Genomic DNA, 20,417 nt, shown 5'->3' on the forward strand with positions numbered 1-20,417 from the left:
CTGTATGTCTTGAGGGTGGGGGTCAGGTTGAGTGTCAGGCTCGGTTTGCCGCAAGGGGGAGCAGAAAGTGTAGTTTCACTGGGATGGGCATTCAGAGTTCTGCTCTGAATGCTTTCCAGAGTCCCAGTGGCGGGGTTTCCTTCTGGGTGGCAGCCTGAGTCCCTTGATACTGCTCGGGTGTCCCGAATCCTTGGGGCTTTGGAGTCAGGCTCTGGGGACAGACCACTCAGAAGCCAACCTAAGGTTAGTCTTTGGGCTTAGGGCCATGACACGCCTGATGTGCCGGCGCTGTGATGAACTTCCTGAGGTCTGAGTTGAGGCCGTGGGTTGGGGGAGCATCAGGCTCAGGGATTGCGGACTGGGCACATTGAACTTGGGGTTCGTTGGGATGGACTGGCACAGTTCTCCTGCTCTCAATTCCTCCCGGAGTTCCCAATGGCACGTTTTCCTTTTTAGTGGCCGGCAGAATCCTCTGGTACTGGTCAGGTGTCCCAGATCCCTGGGGCTTTGGAGCCAGGCTCTGGGGACAGAGCGCTCAGAAGCCAACCTAGGGTGAGGGATAGGACATGGGGACACCAGAGGCCTGATTGCCAGCGCTGCGTCGAGGTTCCTGGGGGTGGGGGTCAAGGGCGTGGGTCAGCATGAGTGTCTTGCGTCAGCGTGAGTGTCTTGCTCTTCTTTTCAGCCGGGAGACCGCTGAAAGGGTGGGTGCGCTGGGATGGGCATGCAGCGTTCTCCTGCTGTGAATCCTTTCCTGAGTTACAAACGGCGGGGTTTCTCTCTGGGTGGCAAGCTGAGTCCTCTGGTCTTGCTCTGGAGCGAGCCCTAGGGAACAAAGCACTCAGGAGCCAACCTAAGGTTGGGGTAAGGGCCTAGGGGTACGGCAGGTAGAGTTCTCCTGCTCTCAGTGCTTTCAGAAGTGCCAAATGGTGCATTTTGATTTGTGGTGTCAGGCTGAGTCCTCTGGTATTGCTCAGGTGGCCCAAATCTGTGGGGCATGGAGCCAGGGACCTAGGGAGAGACCTTTCTGAAGCCAAGCGAGGGTTAGGGTTAAGGCCCAGGTGCACGGCACTCCTGGTCTGCGGGAACTCTGGTGGGCTTGGGATGGGCGGTTAGTCTTGGAGGTGGGGGTCAGGTTGAGTGTCAGGCTCAGGGTTTGCCGCGAGGGGGCACAGAAAGTGTAGTTTTGCTGGGATGGGCATTCAGAGTTCTCCTGCTCTGAATGCTTTCCGGAGTTGCCAGTGGTGCGGTTTCCTTCCGGGTGGCAGCCTGAGTCCCTTGATACTGCTCGGGTGTCCCGAATCCTTTGTGCTTTGGAGCCAGGCCCTGGAGACAGACCGCTCAGAAGCCAACCTGGGGTTAGGCTTAGGGCTGAGGGGCATGACAGGCCTGATGTGCCGGCGCTGCGATGAGCTTCCCGGGATCTGGGTTGAGGCTGTCGGTCGGGGGGAGTGTCAGGCTCAGGGATTGTGGCGTGGGCACATTGAACTTGGGTTTCGTTGGGATGGACCAGCCCAGATCTCCTGTTCTGAATGCTTAGTGGAGTTCCCAATGGCATGTTTTCCGTTTTAGTGGCAGGCTGAGTCCTCTGGTAATGGTCAGGTGTCCCAAATCCTTAGGGCTTTGGAGTCAAGCCCCTGGGGACAGACCCTCAGAGGCCTCTAGGGTGACGGTTAGGGCCTAGGGGCACGGCAGGGCTGACGTGTAAGCACTGGAACCTGCTCTGGGGGGTGTGTCTTGAGGGCGTGGGTCAGGTTGTGTCAGGCTCAGGGTGGGCCGCCAGAGGGCGCCAAATTTGTGCGTTGGCTGGGATGGGCATTCAGAGTTGTGTTCTGAACCCTCTCTGCAGTTGCAAGTAGTGTGTTTGAATTCTTTTTGGCAAGCCGAGTCCTCTGGTGTTGCTCAGTTATTGCCATCCCTGGGGCTTTGGAGCCAGGCTTCTGGGGACAGAAGCTCAGAAGCCAACCTAGGGATAGGCTTATGGCCTAGGGTCGTTTCAGCCCTGATCTGCCCACGCTGGGGCAAGCTTTGGGGGGCGGGGGGTCTGAGTGGGGGGTGTGGGTCAGGGTGAGTGTCAGGCTCAGGGTTGGCGGGCAGGGGGCCGTTGAATGTGGCATTTCGCCGGGATGTGCACCCAGAGTTCTCCTACTCGGAAAGCTTTGCCCCGTGTTCCCCATGGTGCGGTTTCCTCCTGGGAGACAGGCTGAATCCTCCGGTATTGCTCAGGTGCCCCTGATCCCTGTGGCTTTAGGGCCAGGCCTCTGGGGCCCGAGGCCTCAGAAGCCAGCGAGGTATAGGGTTAGGGCTTAGGGGCTGGGAAGGCCCAATGTGCCAGCACTGTGGCCTGCTTCCCCGGGGTTTGTTTTGAGGGCGTGGGTTAGGTTGAGTGTCAGGCTCAGGGTTTGCCGCTAGAGGGCGCAAAATTTGTGTGTTCCTTGGGATGGGCATTCAGAATTCTCCTGCTCTGAATGCTTTCCCGAGTACCAAATGGCGCATTTTCCTTCTGGGTGGCAGCCTGAGTTGCTCGATATTGCTCCGGTGTCCCGAATCTGGGGGGCTTTGGAGCCAGGCTCTGGGGACTGACCCCTCGCAAGCCAACCGAGGGCGAGGGTTAGGACATAGGGGCATGGGAGACCTGACCTGCCAGCGCTGCGTCGAGGTTCCCGGGGGTGAGGGTTGAAGGCGTGGGTCAGCGTGAGTGTCTTGCTCTTCCTTTCGGCCGCGGGACCACTGAAAGGGTGGGTGCGCTGGGATGGGCACGCTGCGTTCTCCTGCTGTGAATCCTTTCCGGAGTTCCAAACGGTGGGGTTTCTCTCTGGGTGGCAAGCCGAGTCCTCTGGTCTTGCTCTGGAGCGAGCCCTAGGGAACAAAGCACTCAGGAGCCAACCTAGGGTTGGGGTTAGGGCCTAGGGGTACGGCAGGTAGAGTTCTCCTGCTCCCAGTGCTTTCAAAAGTGCCAAATGGCGCATTTTGCTTTGTGGGGTCAGGCTGAGTCCTCTGGTATTGCTCAGGTGGCCCAAATCCCTGGGGCATGGAGCCAGGGTCCTAGGGAAAGAGCTCTCCGAAGCCAAGCGAGGGTTAGGGTTAGGGCCCAGGTGCACGGCACTCCTGGTCTGTGGGTATGTGGCGAGCTTGGGATGGGCATTTTTTCTTGAGGGCTGGGGTCAGGTTGAGTGTCAGGCTCATGGTTTGCCGCCAGGGGGCGCGGAAAGTGTAGATTCTTTGGGATGGGCATTCAAGTTCTTCTCTGAATGCTTTCCAGAGTTGCCAGTGGTGCGGTTTCCTTCCGGGTGGCAGCCTGAGTCCCTTGATACTGCTCTGGTGTCCCGAATCCTTGGGGTTTTGGAGCCAGGCCCTGGAGACAGACTGCTCGAAACCAACTTAGGGTTAGGCTTAGGGCTTATGGGCATGACAGGCCTGATGTGCTGGTGCTGTGATGAGCTTCCCACGGCCTGACTTGAGGCCGTGGGTCAGGGGGGAGTGTCAGGCTCAGGGATTGCCCCCTGGGCACGTTGAACTTGGGGTTCGTTGGGATGGACCGGCACAATTCTCCTGCTCTGAATGCTTCCTGGCGTTCCCAATGGCACATTTTCCTTTTCAGTGGCAGGCAGAGTCCTCTGGTACTGGTCAGGTGTCCCAAATCCCTGGGGCTTTGGAGCCAGGCTCTCGGGACAGAGCACTCAGAAGCCAGCTTTGGGTTACGCTTAGGGCTTAGGGGCACGACAGGCTTGATGTGCTGACGCTGTGATGACCTTCCCGGGGTCTGAGTTGAGGCCGTGGGTTAGGTTGAGTGTCAGGCTCAGGGTTGGCCGCCAGAGGGCGCCAAATTTGTGAATTGGCTGGGATGGGCATTCAGAGTTGTAATCTGAACGCTCTCCAGAGTTGCAAGTAGTGTGTTTGAATTCTTTTTGGGGAGCTGAGTCCTCTGGTGTTGCTCAGTTATTGCCATCCCTGCGGCTTTGGAGCCAGGCTCTGGGGACAGAGCGCTCAGAAGCCAGCTTTGGCTTAGGGGCATGACAGGCCTGATGTGCTGGCGCTGTGATGACCTTCCCGGGGTCTGAGTTGAGGCTGTGGGTTAGGTTGAGTGTCAGGCTCAGGGTCGGCTGCCAGAGCGCGCCAAATTTGTGAATTGGCTGGGATGGGCATTCAGAGTTGTTGTATTCTGAAAGCTCTCTGGAGTTGCAAGTAGTGTTTTTGAATTCTTTTTGGGAAGCTGAGTCCTCTGGTGTTGCTCAGTTATTGCCATTCCTGGGGCTTTGGAGCCAGGCTTCTGGGGACAGAAGCTAAGAAGCCAACCTAGGGATAGGCTTACGGCCTAGGGTCATTTCAGCCTTCATCTGCCCATGCTGGGGCAAGCTTGGGGGACGGGGGATCTGAGTGGGGGGCGTGGGTCAGGGTGAGAGTGAAGCTCAGGGTTTGTGGGCAGGGGGCCATTGAAAGTGGCATTTTGCTGGGATGGGCACGCAGAGTTCTACTCGGAAACCTTTGCCACAGGTTCCCAATGGTGCGGTTTGCTTCTGGGAGACAGGCTGAATCTTCTGGTATTGCTCAGGTGCCCCCAATCCCTGTGGCTTTAGAGCCAGGCCTCTGGGGCCAGAGCCCTCAGAAGCCAGCGAGGGATAGGGTTAGGGCCTAGGGGCACGGCAGGCCCGATGTACCAGCACTGTGGCCTGCTTCCCTGGACGTTTGTCTTGAGGTCCTGGGTGAGGTTGAATGTCAGGCTCAGGGTTTGCCGCTAGAGGGCGCAAAATTTGTGCATTCCTTGGGATGGGCATTCAGAGTCCTCCTGCTCTGATTGCTTTCAGGAGAGCAAATGGTGCGTTTACTTTGTGGGTGGCAGCCTGAGTCCCTCGATACTGCTCGGGTGTCCTGAATCTTTGGGGCTTTGTAGCCAGGTTCTGGGGACTGACCCCTCAGAAGCCAACCTAGGCTGAGTGTTAGGACATAGGGACATGGGAGGCCTGATGTGCCAGCGCTGCGTCGAGGTTCCCGGTGGTGGGGGTCAAGGGTGTGGGTCAGCGTGAGTGTCTTGCTCTTCTTTTTGGCCAGGGAACCGCTGAAAGTGTGGGTTCTCTGGAATGGGCATGCCTCATTCTCCTGCTGTGAATCCTTTCTGGAGTTCCAAACAGTGGGCTTTCTTTCTGGGTGGAAGGTGAGTCCTCTGGTATTGCTCTGGAGCGAGCCCTAGGGAACAAAGCACTCAGGAGCCAACCTAGGGTCGGGGTTAGGGCCTAGTGGTTAGAGCGTAGGGGTTAGGGCGTAGGGGTTAGGGTGTAGGGCCTAGGGTTAAGGTTAGGGTTAGGGCCTAGGGTAGGGCCAGGGTTAGGGTTAGGGAACGGGTTAGGGTTAGGGTATGGGTTAGGGTTAGGGTACGGGTTAGGGGTTAGGGTATGGGTTAGGGTACGGGTTTGGGTATGGGTTAGGGTACGGGCGCCCTGGGCTCTGCTGACACTGTCACAGTGTCCACAGGAAAAGGGTGGCCCATGTGAGTGCTCACTGGCTCATTGTGTCAGATCACGCTAGAGCAGAGGGGCAGCTTGGGCAGGGAGTCCCAAACTCTGCCTCTGTTTGTGTTCTAGTCTTCCAGCAAATACACCATAGTCTCTTGCACCCACCAGGTAAGACATGGCTCTGCCTTCTGGCGGGCAACCTGGAAAGAGGACGAGATTAAGACAAAGTACACAGCATAGTGATCTCCTGAAAATGGTTTTTGAGTGGCTGAAGGCCAGAGGGAGGATGGGTCTATTTGGTGTCTCCCTGTGCTACCCTTCTGGCCTCAGTTCAGGGTAGACAGAGGGATGTATGTATTCAGTGTCTCACTGGATGCCTGGGGACTTCCTTTGGGGCTGGGAGGACCACTGCTCAGAAGGTAGGATCAGTGCTGTGCCAGGAGCCCAGGGCTTTCTAAAGGCAGGTGAAGCTGGGTATGAACTGGTGAGCTGGGCATGAGCAGGTGTGAGCCAGGAGTAAGCAGGGCAGGGCAGAACTCCTGGGCCTCCACCTGTCCTGGGGTTAGGACCTCTGGTCCCTGGAGACCTCCCTTGATGGCCCTCCAACAGCCCTGAGAACAAGCCCTATAGGGAAGGTAGTCTACCTCAGGAGGCTGCGGTCCTGGGGAGCGGCCTAGGGTCCGCAGTGTTGAGCATCCCCTTCCTCTTACCATCTCTGGGCTCAGATATGCAAGCCTCACCTGTGATACAGGTCTTGACGTTCCCATGGCTCTGTCCTCAGGGGTCCCCCTGACACTTGGTGTTTGCCCTTGGTGCAGGGTCCTGAAACACTCTGTGGACGCCACCTGTGAGGAGCAGGGCCCAAGCCCTGGGTACCGCATGGAGCTCTCCATCTTCTACGTGGTCTACTTCGTGGTCTTCCCCTTCTTCTTCGTCAACATCTTTGTGGCCTTGATCATCATCACCTTCCAGGAGCAGGGGGACAAGGTGATGTCTGAATGCAGCCTGCAGAAGAACAAGGTGGGTGCCTCTCTCTTCTGCCCCATGTGCACGTGTGCATTGGATGCTCTGCTGGGCTCCCCTGATGGGCAGAACCACTGGACTTCCCTTCCGCATGGGACTCGCTCATCACCGCATAGCTGGTGGCCAGCGCAGGGGCAGGGAGGGACCGAGTGTGGCTGGTCAGAGCTGCCTGCGAGGATGGAAGAGACAGGTGTGGGGTGCAGTGGGTGCTGCAGTGTGGGGTTCCCCCCAACCCCACCATGTTCTCAGTGCTCCTTTGTCCCTGGGCAGAGGGCTTGCATCAACTTCGCCATCAGCACCAAGCCCCTGACGCGGTACATGCCCCAGGACAAGCAGTCATTCCAGTACAAGACATGGACATTTGTGGTCTCGCCTCCCTTCGAGTACTTCATCATGGCCATGATCGCCCTCAACACAGTGGTGCTAATGACGAAGGTATGTTGGCCCAGCACGGGGGACAGTGGGTGCCAGCTGGGGTGTGAGAGAGAGAGAGAGAGAGAGAGCCATCGTTGCAGCTGATCACGTCCTGGTTAGCATGGGATGCCTACAGAAGCCCAGTGCCCTGGGTTCTCTGTGGGCTGAGATGGTGAGAGTGTCCTGGGAGGAAACGGGGAGAGCAGGGACGGGTATCCTTACCCTGGGCAGGCGTGCAGTTCTCTCTGCTCTGGCAGGAGGTCAAGGCTGGGGTGTCTTGGGGCAGCCGAACCTGCAGCCAATGGCACTTATTCCCCGTGCAGTTCTGTGACGCACCATATGAATATGAGCTAATGTTGAAATGCCTGAACATTGTGTCCACATCTATGTTCTCCATGGAATGCGTGCTGAAGATCATCGCTTTTGGGGTGCTGGTAGGTGCCTTGGCTCCCTCTTGGCCTTTTGGTGGTCTGCATTCTGGCTCCCTCTCTGTAGGGGTGATCTTCAGGGACTTGTAGCTTAGAGCTGGGAATTGCCAAGCCCCCAGAGCAAATGTGACATTGCAGGGGGCTCCTGAGGAAGGGGCTGCTCCAATAGCCTGAGCTGCCTGAGCTCTGCCCCGAGCCCAGTTCCTGGAGACAGGCGGGGCCAGCCTCCTCCTCTTTGGACACACAGCTCTCAGTTCTGCACCTGCCCAGACCCACAGGTGTTTGCTTACTCAGCTGTGGTGTCCCCCCTGGGTGGCCCATCTGTCCCTTTGCTCCTTTCTTGATTAGGGGTACTTCCTGCAACTCCTTGCCTGGCAGAGCCCTTACCAGCCTCTAGCAGTAACTGCTCTTTTTTCTCTCCAGAACTATTTCAGAGATGCCTGGAATGTCTTTGACTTTGTCACTGTGTTTGGAAGTGTTACTGATATTTTAGTAACAGAGATTGCGGTATGTAGTGTTTCCTGTCCTTCCTGCAGGGCCCCAGAATGGTTTCCTTCCAGGCAGTGCTCCTCAATGCGCCTCCAGGTCCTGAGTGTTAGCCCCTTCTCTCTTGCCAGAGTTCCCCAGGAGCCCCTGGAAAGAAGGAGGCTCCTCTCCAGAGGTGGAGTTGGGGATTGGGTATTGTCTTGGGAAATGCTTTTTCTTGGATAAGACAGTGGTTTCCAAAAGGTCTTCTAGGCTGGTGGTCTGAGAGTCACCTGGGAGCTTCATTGTAACAACTGACCAGGAAGACAAGAATCTTTTAAATCTGTGTGTGTCTGACAAATCTAACAACTTGGCACCAAAGTACATGAACTAAAACCAACAAGAATTTAGAATATTAGGTTTGTTTTACGTGTGTGTGTGTAAATAAAATGAGATACTCATTCATATCAAACATACACAGATTATATGTAAAAACTGACCAAGTGCTAAAATATGAAATTGTCTCGACAAATTTCAAGGAATCTGAATCATAAAGCAATATTCTTTGAGTACAATGCATTATGTCAGCATTAAATGGCAAAAAATCTCATCTCAGTCCTAAATGACTTCTCTAGGAGCAGACACTTAAGGTGGGGTTCTTGTACAAGTCATTTCTTAGGAAGCACTCCCGGGCAAGACCATGAGAGGGAAGTTTGGGGAAATGGACAGCTAAGAGAAGGGGGATCAGAAATGGATCTGGAGCCAAGTGCCGGGGTGCATCTGGGTCATCCCCGACGGGGGCTTGGAGACAGGGTGGTCACCCCTCAGAGCTGCAGAGCTCATGCCTCTGTACGGATTAGTCCACCACTAAGGGCTGCACCTGGGGGCTGCAGTTGTCAGATACCTCCAGCCCTTCTGAGTGCACCCCACGTGCAGGCAAAGCAGGCTCTGGCACCACTGGGGAGGAAGGAATATCAGACTCCTTGGTAACAGGACCGCACTGGAGTGCACGAGTGTCTGCTGTTACCCTGGCCCCACTCAGCTCTGCCCACGTCTCACACTGGGTTCACTTCCCTCCTTCTTCAGGATGATGCTGGTCACGATGTGTGGGAGAAGAGGGTTGGTAACCAGCTAGAGCTAGTCTGGGTTAAGTTGATGTTCATTAACTTATTCTTCCTAACCCCTTTTGGGGTCCCCTGACTGGTGGCCAGCCTTCTGCCGCTCTAGTTGCTGGGCGGGATGAGGCAGCCCACACTGTCACCCTATGAAGCCCAAGTCCCTGCTTGTCACACCCTTGTGTGGTTCTGGCTGCCATAGTGGTCCAGTCGCAATTAAGACTGGTCATAGAGCACTAGAAAGGCCCTAGTGAACCCCCTGATTTCCAGATAGACTTCTTCCTACCCTATGTAATGGTAGCTCTGCCCTTCTCCATTCCCAGCATCCAGTACCCTGGCCAGCCTAGAAACTCTGCTCTGCCTGCTGATCTTATGGCATGAGGAGCACAAGTGACAGGGGCCCACCATGACTTTGGTGTTCCACAGTGGAAGCCTTCCCTACCCCTTGAGCCAGGACCTCTAGATTTGCCAAACCTAAACTTATGGAGATGATGAGAACAAAGACTGACCTGGGTTGCTGGAGGGTAGGGAGAGGGGCCACCCCTACTTCCACCCCTTGCTTTCTGGATCTGTGAGACAGTTGGACACCCAGTACCATCTCTTGTTTGTCAGTTCATCTTGAAGGACAATATCCCAACCCTGGGAGGTACATCACCAAGCCAGCATTTAATCTGTGTCTTTAAGAGGCTTTTTCAGTGTTTTATGAGGTTTCCACCTCCTGAATGATGTTGAATATTATATGCCAGTGGATCCTGAGTCACCTGCTCCTTTTGTACCTGCTTCTGCTTGCTCAGTTTAGAGTCGATGTTATGTGGAATCCAATATAGGTAAATCCCTGGTACTGGTGTGGGCCAGGGTATTCCATGGGCAAAGACAAACCCACACCCAGAGTATGAGTGATCCCAGTAGAGACACATCACTGCCATTTCCAGGTGAAAGGATTCTCATGGAAGCAAATTACCACCAAGTGGCTGGCTGACAGCCTAAAGCATGGTGCATTGTAGAGGCCTCGTTGACTTCTCATAGTGGGCTGGGTGTTTAGTAGTGGTCATGGCTGGATCAGCCCAGCCATGGGCTCAGGCACGGCCTTCATCTCAGCCATCATGGTCACTCCATTCATGGATCTACTCTGTGAACACTGGGGCTGGTGAGAATAGAGGCTGGCTGTCATCTGTTGGGTAAACCATCTCAAGGCCTGGTTTTTAGTGCCCCTACAGCTGTGGATGCTCTGTGGTGGACACTGATGTGTAATACAAGGACCTGCATGTCGCATCCATTCCCTAGGCCCATCTGGATGCCTTTCCCCAACCTTTGTTCCCTCCGGAGCCCTGGCCAAGCTTTAGCTCTTGCGTAAGGTCCTGTAATCCATACCACAGGATTGGATTGGTGATGGAGAACTTCTTTCTCCATCCGTGCCATGGCTGCTCAGGTTCGCCACCTAGAACTCTGCCTCACCACTGTCTTCCAGCTCGTCTCTGTGTGGGGTTCTAGTGACACCAATGTATTGAGACAACCACTTCATGTAACAGGCTTGAGTTTTTCCTCCTGGCTTTAGTGATCATCCCATGATATGCTGGGGTAGGAGTGAGCTCAGGAAGACAGGTGCAGCAAAGGTGCAAGGCCTGGGGCACTGGGCCACCTGTCATGAGACTGTGCCCTCTATTTTGAGTGAGGTAGGAAGAGGAGTGACATCATCTGGCTTTTCAGACCAAACCTCTGGCTGAGAATAGAGTGCAGGGCACAGGCAGAAGCAGCTAGGTAAGTTAGGGCTTAGTTGGGTTATCCCAGAAGCAGACCCCAAGACAGGAGTTCAATGCAAGTCATTGATTTGGGAGGTGATCCCTGGAATACTAGGGGAACAAGGAAGTGGGCCAGGGAGGGGGGCAGCCAGTACATGGTCCTATGAAGCCAGGTACCGCTGTGGGTCCTCACTGGGAGCCCTGAGCCCCCATTATCCCAGCAAGGGGCGGGGTGACGGGGGTATTTTTCAGCAAGTGCTGTTAGCTACTACTTGAAGGCTGCTGGGGAGAGGGGGCCAGAGAATGTTAATTCTCATGTCCTGGCCTGGGAAAATTCTCAGGAAAAAAAGATGTGGATGCTGACAATTGAGTATTGGGCCTGTGAGGATATGAGTGCCACTGAATGCCACAGCAGGGAGCCCGGCAGAGGGTCTAAGGTGAGAGACTGTCATTCCGGATGTAGTTTCCAGTAGAGCTGCAGATGGACCACATGTCTCTAAAAGTTGAGCAAGAATGGCATCAAAGTCTGGGCACTTGGGAACGTGGATTATCATTAATTGAAATGGGAAAGACTGTGGGTGGAACAGGTTTGTTGTGGACTGTTTGTACATGTGGACTGGATGCAGTTTGTACATGTTAGATTTGAGTTGCCTGTTGGCCTCCCTGAAGGAATCATCCAACAGGCCGTTGGACAGATGGGCCTGGAGTTTGGAGAAGAGATTCATGCCAGTGTCATAGGATTGGGAACCATGAGCATATGAGATGATATCAGATCCATGAGACTGAATGAGATCAATAAAGGAGAGAAAAGAATGAGCTACTGAGTTCTATGATGCACCAACATTTAGTGACAAAGGCGTGGCCGGAGGGCAGAGAGGTTATCCAAACCATTAGCAAAGGTTAGTGTGCAGAATGTGCAAGGCTCTTCTGTGAATCATTAAGACAAACAAAAGCAACCGAATGGAAAAATGACTGAAGGCATAATTGGGCATTTTACTAAAAGAATAAGAAACAGAAATGACCAATTAGCATAGGAAAAGCTGCTCACCCTTACTTGAAATTAAAGAAATGTAAAGTGAAATGACACTGAGATACCATTTCACACCCTCCGGTTTGTCAAATGTCAAACAGGAATTCCAGCCATGGCAATGGTTAGCAAGTGGGACAGCCAGAACCTCCACGCTACTGCTGGGGGTGTTCGTTGGACAACCTTTTCGGAAGTGTGGCAGTCCCTGGAAAGCTGGACATATGCATGCCTGCAGCGACATAGACACATAAGCCAGAGGGTGTCTGGGCAGGTGACCTGGAGACACTTTCACACAGAGGGTCGTGGCTACCTTGTTCACAGTAGCAGCGGAACGCACTGATTGTTAGGGGACGTGAACATAGTGAAGTGCCGCACGCACTGGAGGGTGGTGGTCTCCACATCAAGAGGGATGCTTTTCAGAAGCAGAGTTTGCTTGCCGTCAGCACAAGTTTGCCCAAGTCCGCGAAGGCTGCATACGGTAGCATCCCATTAAAAAGGCTAAGAAAAGTCAAGTATAACGCATTTTAAGAGTTTGTCATAAGACAGTAAAGAAAAACAATTATTAACAAGAATTAAGGGTAGCTACTACATCTGGGGAGGAGAAAGGGAGACAGGACGGGCTTCAAAAGTAATGGTAACATTCTGTTTTCTTTAAGCTGGGTGATGAATATATGGACATTTTATGATTTTTCTTTGAAAATGTGCATCCGTACACATATTTATACATATTCTTTTGTGTATGTGGTATGTTTTATGGTTTTAAAAAATTAGTAATCCAAATAATGCGGGGAAAGTTCTGAGCTGCCATTTTCACACAAAAACCAAGGATCTTCTGTCACACCAACCATTGGCATTGTGGCATTGCCCAAGTGCTTCTCATCCAGAAATAGTTCGTACCAGTGTGGTTTCTGGGAGGAGCAAGCTGGCTGCTGATCCTTACAGGCCTCGTCCTTGGACACAGGCATCTTTGTTCCCTGGATAAAGGGATCCAGACATTGCGCTCCTGTCTGCAAGGGCACAGCTCTGGGGGTTTCCTCATGTGTGTGCCTCCTCGCCCAAGAGGGCGGACTGATGAGCAGGCATCAAGGGTGGGGGTGGCCAGAGATGCAGAGAGCACGACGCCCAGCTGTCTTGCAGGGAAACCTCCACCTCCAAAGAGGCCCGCACGCAAGGCAGAGACCTTCTGTAGTGCAGGTGGCTGGAGCAGCCCAGTGTCTGTCCCTTAGCTGTTGGACGCGCAAGGCCAAGGGGGCTTGTGGTTGTATCAGACCTTGCCTCAAATAAGCCCTCCATGGCCGCTGCCATCAGCCCCCGATGCCTAGCAGGGCCGGTGGGAGGGCTGAGGAGCCGCTTGGCTTGGAAGCTCTGCTGTGCCCTGGCCGCTGGTGCTCTCGGAGCTCAGTCCTTCACCCAGTCCTGCCGAGAGGGGAAAAGATGAAAGGAAGTCGTCATGTGGATTAGTGGTGTCTTTATTTTTGTTCGTTTGTAGTCACTTCATATGTTACTTTGTGAATGTACTTTTTTTCCTTAGGCAAAAATATGAGTGTCAGTTCCCACCACCAACTTAATCAAAATAGAGTAATAGTCTTAACGAGGGTCACGTAGAGACAGCATTCCCAAGCAGGCATAAAACTGACATTGATTTCTTTGCCTGGAAATAAAAAAATAAGTGTCTGTGAGTCATCTTTGGATTTGTATTACAAACAGGAATGCAAATGAATGCCACCCTGTCTGCATAACCTACAGATTTCAAAAATATGTTTTGATTTGGTGCATTTTAAGCCAAATATGCAAAGTTTACTAAAATCCTCAAATTTTCCAGTGAGGTATTCAAAGTTTGAGTTTTTGCTCGTGTTGATGACTCATTTTCTCTTTTGTTTTCTGTTTTTGTTCTTGATTTACCTTAACCTACCTGCTGATTCACGCCATCCAACCAACAGACAACGCGAAAACCATGTCTCCATCTGTATGTTGCGCACCTGCTGCTCAAACATCCCAATTTGTAAATAATACGCAAATATCCATCCATGAAAACGTCACATATAGGAAACGGTTGATTTCATGACTTTCAACAGTTCTTAAAACTCCTTTCTTTGCTTGCTCTCCTCCTGTTCTTCCTTCCATTTCCTGTGGCCCCTCACCACTGCCTTCCTGAGGGGTGTGGTCAGAGTCTGGCAGTACACCCATCGCCTCTGGCCTCTTCTTCTCGGCTCCTGGGCTCAGCAGGGGCTTCTGAAGGCCCTCCCAGGAGCCACTGGATTCAGGAGCTGGCCTTGGGTCTAGAGAGGAGGTGTAGGGTCTTCTGAGTGAAGCGGCCAAGTGCCCAGTGTTTCTTGTCGGGATCGGGCTCAGAATTGGGGAGATTTGTGTAGGACATGAGTTTGGACCTGATCCTACAGAGTCCATGGTTTCTCCTGCACCGTCTTCATTCTGCTCCCTTCCCCACCGTACCAACATACAAGGCTGGTTCTCCCCGGTGGCCTCTGACGATGTCTCCTGTAACATTCTCCCTGGACATGCCCTTCCATAGGGAACCCTCTCTGGGTCTCAGGGCTGGAGGGGATTGGAGATTTTGTCTTCATGATTCAAAAAAGGGTGGTGTAAGGCCTGATGGAGTGGGAAGAGGGTCTGCCCCCAGAGACAGTGAAGCTCAGGGCTCTTGCACTCAGGCATCATTGGAAATTCACATAAAGTAGCAAATATTTGAGATTCCTGTTACAAAATGAACATTAATGATAAAGTGTTTCACAAGTGGAGCAGAGGGTCTGCCCCCAGAGACAGTGAAGCTCAGGGCTCTTGCACCCAGGCATCATTGGAAATTCACATAAAGTAGCAAATATTTGAGATTCCTGTTACAAAATGAACATTAATGATAAAGTGTTTCACAAGTGTAGCAGAAGATCTTGAGTTGTGAGAAAATGCCATTTGACGCCACAGAAATTTTCGACTCACTCAGGCCTTTTCGTGGCCTTTTCCCGTCCACTTGGGAAGAGCACCCCCCTCCCCCCGTGCCCTTCCTCATCCTCCAGAGCACACATCATCACCTGACATGCTGCGCATGTTGGGGTATACAGAGCTTTTCTTTTCTTCATCATCGTCCCATGAGAACAAAGCTGATTAGGAGAGCAGTTTGTTGCAGCATAGACTGTGGCCCCCAGCAGATGTGCACAGGTCACTTTGCTTGACCCTGACTGGAAACAGTGATGTACTTGGATGAAGGAGATGCCGATCCGGGTCTGAGGCCTGTTGATCCCCTTTGTGGGGGCCATGTTTCACAATGCCCAGCGTACCTTTAAATCCATTAAATCTCGGACTCCTCACCATCTGGGCACAATGTCCTAATGTCTCCATCTTGTGGATGAGGAAGCAAGGGGCTCAAAGGAGCCAGGGACCAGTGTACCCTCAAGGTGAATCAGCTACCACATTGAGAGGTGCGATGATGCATCTTTGGGGTGCTCTAGACCTGTCCTGATGCAGAGGCAGATGGCAATAAGGAAGGGTGTGGCTTTGAATTAGTGGGGGAAGTAGTAGGTGCTCTCTGGTGTGACAGAAACCACGGACTCTGGGAGGATGGGGCAAGCTATGTCCATCTCCAAGGGGTTGGCCGAGGCCAGAGGCGACTATGCATAGCCGTGGGAGGCTGCCGTGTGCTTTCTGCCCCCTGCTCTCCTGCATGTGCTCACATGGCGTTGCCTGGCAGCTCCCGCCCTGGGCACAGCCACGGAGTGCTCTGCCCGCCACGCCATGCTCAGAGTGTCTGTGGCTGCTGTCGCCATCTGTCCTCATGGCTCTCTAGGGCTGTCTGTCTGTTGCCACCCCCACCCCTCTCCCGAATGCCCACTGGAGCCCCGAGAAAAGACATCTGGGAGGAGGGGTGAGAACTCGAGTCTCAAAACGTAGCAGGTGACTTGCTGAGCTTTGCGTTCATGCACCATGTGGATGGACAGTGCCTTCCCCTGCCTTGTCTTCCGTCCCTTCTTTCTCACCCAGAGCCTCGATTTTCCCCAATATCTCCAGGAAATCTTCTCGTCTGTGCCAGTGGCCTGAGCAGAGCGCTTTGGGCTGGGCAAATGATAACTGTGTTATCACAGTCTTGGCCCCTCCAGACCCAAGTGAGCAGGTGCTTTAGAGGCCGGGCCCTTGGAAGCTCCCTCCCATTCCTCTGCTTTATTGTCTTGTACAAAGTATTTCCCAGCACTGTAGACAAAGTCTCCCTTCCATCTCTGTGCCCATCCTCCCGAGGTGACTGGCTCATTTGAGAACCTGGGGCCCACGGGGCAGGGGTGGGTGTCTCTTGGACATCCTGTACCACTGAGATTCTCTTTCCCCAGCACAAGCAGGTGAGGGAGCTCTAGGCAAACTGTGTGCCCTCCAGGGTCACACCTCAAGGTCCACTCCTGCCTTCTTGCCGATCTGGACCACAGTCAGCACCTCCTTGTGACTGCCAGACCTCCCACCCCATGGCTCCGACATCTAGCCCTCCAGCAGAGACAGTCTAGTCTCCAGCCACCCCGGTGGGAACTGAAGAGGCAGACAAGGGCTGGGTTGGGGCCACTGTCCTTAGAAGTAAGAGTGAGACCTGCCTCTCCACCAAAGGCCTCAGCCCAGCCTAGAGCAGATGGGCAGCCCTGGAGGGAGGGCGGCCAGCTCTGTCCAGGCTCCCCATGCCTCCTGCACGTGCTCTCCTACTGCTGCTCTCATTCAACACGTCGTGTTCTTTTCTCTTCATCTGACCACTGAATCTGGCGATACGATGTGTCTAGGCCTGAGCTGCTTGCACATGTTAAAACACCAAAGTGGCAGGAAGCTGCTGTCAGGCTGCGTGCGGGCACCTGGTCTCCAAGCAGACAGAGGGTGGGAGACTGCCCAGGGCCACAAGCACCCCCACGTCGTGGACACCGTCCAGAGCCGTGCTCCCTGAAAGGGATGTGCCAATAACTCAAGGCGCCCCTGGGCCAGGGTAAGCCTCACTCCCAGGTAATCTGTGGAGTCCAGAGTTTATTGCTTCTTTTTGTGTTTAATTTTGAACCTCTTGGATGAGGGAGCAGTGCTAGATACCCTGGGATCTCTGGAGTTGAGACCATTTGCGAATTTCATAAGTGGCTTCCGTGGTGTGGGCCTCAGGGTCGCCAACACTTACCCTTCCTATGGTGACTTATCTGCAGGCACCAGGAGCAGCCCCAGAAGAGATGTTTGCCCCTCTGCCAGGTCCCAGGCAGCAGGGGCTTTGCTAGCCATATGGAGAAGCGAAGGGCCCTTCAGAGGCTCTCGGTGAAGAAGCAGCCTTGCCCGGCACTTGGACGACTTGGCTGTGTCTTGCCAGAGGCGGTCAGTGTTAGAGGCCCATCCACAGTTGGTCTCCTGGCTCCACCTGGCAGCAAGGAGCTGCTTCTGAGAATTTTTCTCTCTCTCCCTCCCTGTTGGGTGCAGGGGAGCCTAAAGCGGAGGGGTTTCTTTGATTTGCTGCATGAGAAGTGATTTGCAATGACAAGCTTTACTTTTGGAAGGTTTTCTGGTGGCCGATTGCTGCTTATACCGTAGAGCAGTGACGTTTTGTTTGATCTCTCTTTGTATGCACTTTTCTTCGGGACCACAGCACGCCAGGGAGAGGTGGGTGGGGAGCAGCACCTGCAGTTGCAGGAGGCTGGTCTCCGCAGGTTAGAGAACAGCCTCTCTTCCCTACAGAACAATTTCTTCAACCTCAGCTTTCTCCGCCTCTTCCGTGCTGCCCGGCTCATCAAGCTGCTGCGCCGAGGCTACACCATCCACATCCAGCTGTGGACCTTCGTCCAGTCCTTCAAGGTGAAGCCCAGGCACAGCCCTCGTGCCCTGACCCTCCCCTGTGTGATGCACAGTGCTGTGGCCACCACCTCCTCCTCGCCACCAGGAGGAGCCTCGTGGAGGCTCCTTGTTGGCACCCGTTATCCTATTGTAGTCTTGGTAATGCTCACTGACTCTGAGGAGGGTTCTATGACTGATTATAGACGAAGGAACTGAGGCGGTCTCTTGGTGGAGCGGCTTCATGGTCAGTGGGGGTGGATTTGTGGTCGCTGGGGTCTGGGTGGCCCCAGAGACCCGGCCACCGTCCACTCTGCAGACGAGGCCCGAGCAAGGTAGCTGGGCAGCCCTCCCTGGAGCTGCCCTGTCCTCTGAATGTCTCCACAGGCCCTGCCCTATGTGTGTCTGCTCGTCGCCGTGCTGTTCTTCATCTACGCCATCATCGGCATGCAGGTGGGTGCGCCTGATGGGACAGGGAGCAGAAGGGGCCCCTGTGCCCTGGGGCAGAAGGGCACTGATCATGGTCATCAAATGGTATCAATGACAGATTGGCACTTGGGGAACATTTCTATGTTTGAAGCACTTTATGAACTTAATTCTCAGAAAGGCTGTTCTACCGATAAGGACACGGAGGCTGGGCACCACGGGTTTGGGCCTGTCACCCAGAGTCCACTAGTGAGGCGTAGCTCCACCGTCTGTGGGAAAATGCTCTGCTGTGCTCCTGAGTGGAACCCCATTGGGCTGTTAGGGTGTTGATGGGCATGTTTGGGTGCTGGGCCCCCATGGTGGTGGAGCTTTTGAGCACATCTGCCTGGTTCTGAGTGGCCTGCAAAGCACCAGCTGGTCATTCTGTTAGTCCAGAGAGTTGACCTGATCCTTTATAGGAAGTTATATGTTACAGAAGAAAAAAGTCAACAGGATCACACCAGATCACTGTACTGTCAAGTTCAGCTTGGATAAGTTAGATTGCCTTTATTTTGCCAAAGAACCCTTTGTCAGCTACTTAGAAAAACATTTAAAAGAAAGCAGTGTTCCAGTTTTAAATCTTTGGCATCTGGCCACTTTTCAACAGTAGGATGGGAGATGGATCCAAATGTTAAATTATAGTGGGAGAAGCCATTGTCTTAAAGGTTAGCTGAGAAGTGATTTTTAAACTCTACTTCAGGGATTGAAAAGGTTCTCTTCCTTTAAAATTTGCTGAGATCTGATGCTATTTAAAAAATATATATATTTGTGCCTGCTTTGGTTTGGGAATTTATAAGACCAGAAGGGTCACTGATCTTTGTTTTTGGTGAATATGTGATAGTTCATAAATTTTTCAGCCAGATTCCAGATTTTAAGCCAAGTACAGTTACTGACTTGTTTGCATTCCTAACCCTAAAAATAAATCAATTAAAATGGATAAAAAGCCCATTGTGATATTTGCACAGAAATTTAGAAAGAAACTTTCAAGTTGACCTCATAGCTATTACCAATGAAATTACTGCTTCGGAGTCATTGATGACAAGGTGAAATTTCAAATGCTTCCTGTCTTATATATAGCGCAGCCCATGTAAACTTAGCTCCGGGTAGCATTTTTACTCAGCATGCAGACTTGCAGGTGTAGACATGAGGAGCTGGGGCGGGGGGGCGGCGGGCAGTGACGTGTTTGGCTGGAAGTGCTGACCCCTCCAGCCCCTGCCGCAGTGGTGGTGGCTAAGGGCAGCGTCCTGTGCCCTGTGGGTCCTCACGTGCACACATCCTCTTCTGCCTGGCCACAGCTCCTGAGGGCCCAACAGTACCAGCCTGCAGCGTTCTTTCTCATTTCAGGTTTTTGGAAATATTGCCCTGGATGATGACACCAGCATCAACTGGCACAATACCTTCAGGACGTTTTTGCAAGCCTTGATGCTGCTGTTCAGGTGTGTTGTTTGGGGAGTCAGCGCAGGCTCAGAGGCTCCTCCGTTCAGGAGGGACAGGGCGTGTGCTGACCCAGAGGGCCACCCGCTCCGACCCCAGCCAGTGCTGGCTTCCCCTCAGTGGGCCTTCCCAGCTTCTTCTCCCCTCTTCCTCCTTCCTTCCCTAAGGGTTCCTGGGTCTTGGGACAGATGGAAGGGAAGTCCATGAGGGAGGTCAACCTGAGAGCCCCAGGTGAGGCTGGCCTTGGCCACCTCAGCTCAGATCCCTGGGGGTGGCCAGAAGGCCTCTGGTGAAGCTGCAGCCAAGGGTCTGGGAGGACAGAAGGTGTCCAGCAGGGCCTTTTTCGGTGTGCTGGCCATAGGCTTTGCATCTGCTCACCTTGTTGAATGCAGGGTCTGTGGGATCGGGGGCGGGGGCAGGGCAGGGGGACACAGAGTGTGCTCCTCAGGGACCCAAGGAACTCAACTGGCCAGAGTGAGTGCCTCCAGTGCCCCATGGCTCAGAGGACTGCAATTCCCTAGGCTCCAGGCTCCAAGGCAGGCAGAGTAGCTTGTTTCTGGCTCAAGCACCTCCCTGTGTGCTCGACAGGGCTGCATGTCAGCTTCTGTTCCGAGACGTGACACACTCTCTGTGGCCCATCCTGGCGTGGGGGCTGTGGGGAGGGGGTGAGTGTGTCTCACTGCCTCCGTGTCCCCTTCGTTAAGGCAAGCCCACCACACGACCCTAGGAGGGAAGAAAGGAGCGCTTCGCAGGGACTTGTGGAGGAGGGGTGCTGACATAAAACCCTGCCTGAGGTGCCCACACGCGTGTTTGTTCCTGCAGATGCACCAGGATGCTGTGAGGCCTGTGCTGGGAGATGCCCAGCGCGGTGAATTCCAGGCCGATGCATTCCAGGGCCCGTGGAGGTTCTTCTTTTTATGGAGGGAGATCAGACCGATCTGCTTAGCTAAGCTGCCTGGAGAGAGTTGTCTGACTCTTGTTTTTTAAATCAGATAGACAAGTATCCTTAGGCCTACACTTTCTCCAAATGACATCATTTCTCTGGACTTTAGCTATTACGTTCATTTCATCTCGTCATT

At 53.5% G+C, this 20,417-nt stretch overlaps 1 protein-coding gene across 1 annotated transcript in view; it reads left to right on the forward strand.

Moving 5' to 3' along the window:
- LOC148164790 (voltage-dependent N-type calcium channel subunit alpha-1B-like) overlaps nt 1-20,417 on the forward strand; it is a 64,095-nt gene that overhangs the window by 13,993 nt on the left and 29,685 nt on the right. Inside the window, 8 exon segments of the mRNA XM_088021934.1 lie at nt 6,269-6,470; nt 6,744-6,908; nt 7,211-7,321; nt 7,739-7,822; nt 13,708-13,713; nt 17,347-17,463; nt 17,827-17,892; nt 19,249-19,340. Of these exon segments, the coding sequence (XP_087878060.1) occupies nt 6,269-6,470; nt 6,744-6,908; nt 7,211-7,321; nt 7,739-7,822; nt 13,708-13,713; nt 17,347-17,463; nt 17,827-17,892; nt 19,249-19,340 (843 nt within the window).

Source organism: Eumetopias jubatus, unplaced genomic scaffold, assembly GCF_037043125.1.
Source record: "Eumetopias jubatus isolate StellerSeaLion01/CBP00866 unplaced genomic scaffold, mEumJub1_p1.0 scaffold_3, whole genome shotgun sequence".
Taxonomy (NCBI): domain Eukaryota; kingdom Metazoa; phylum Chordata; class Mammalia; order Carnivora; family Otariidae; genus Eumetopias; species Eumetopias jubatus.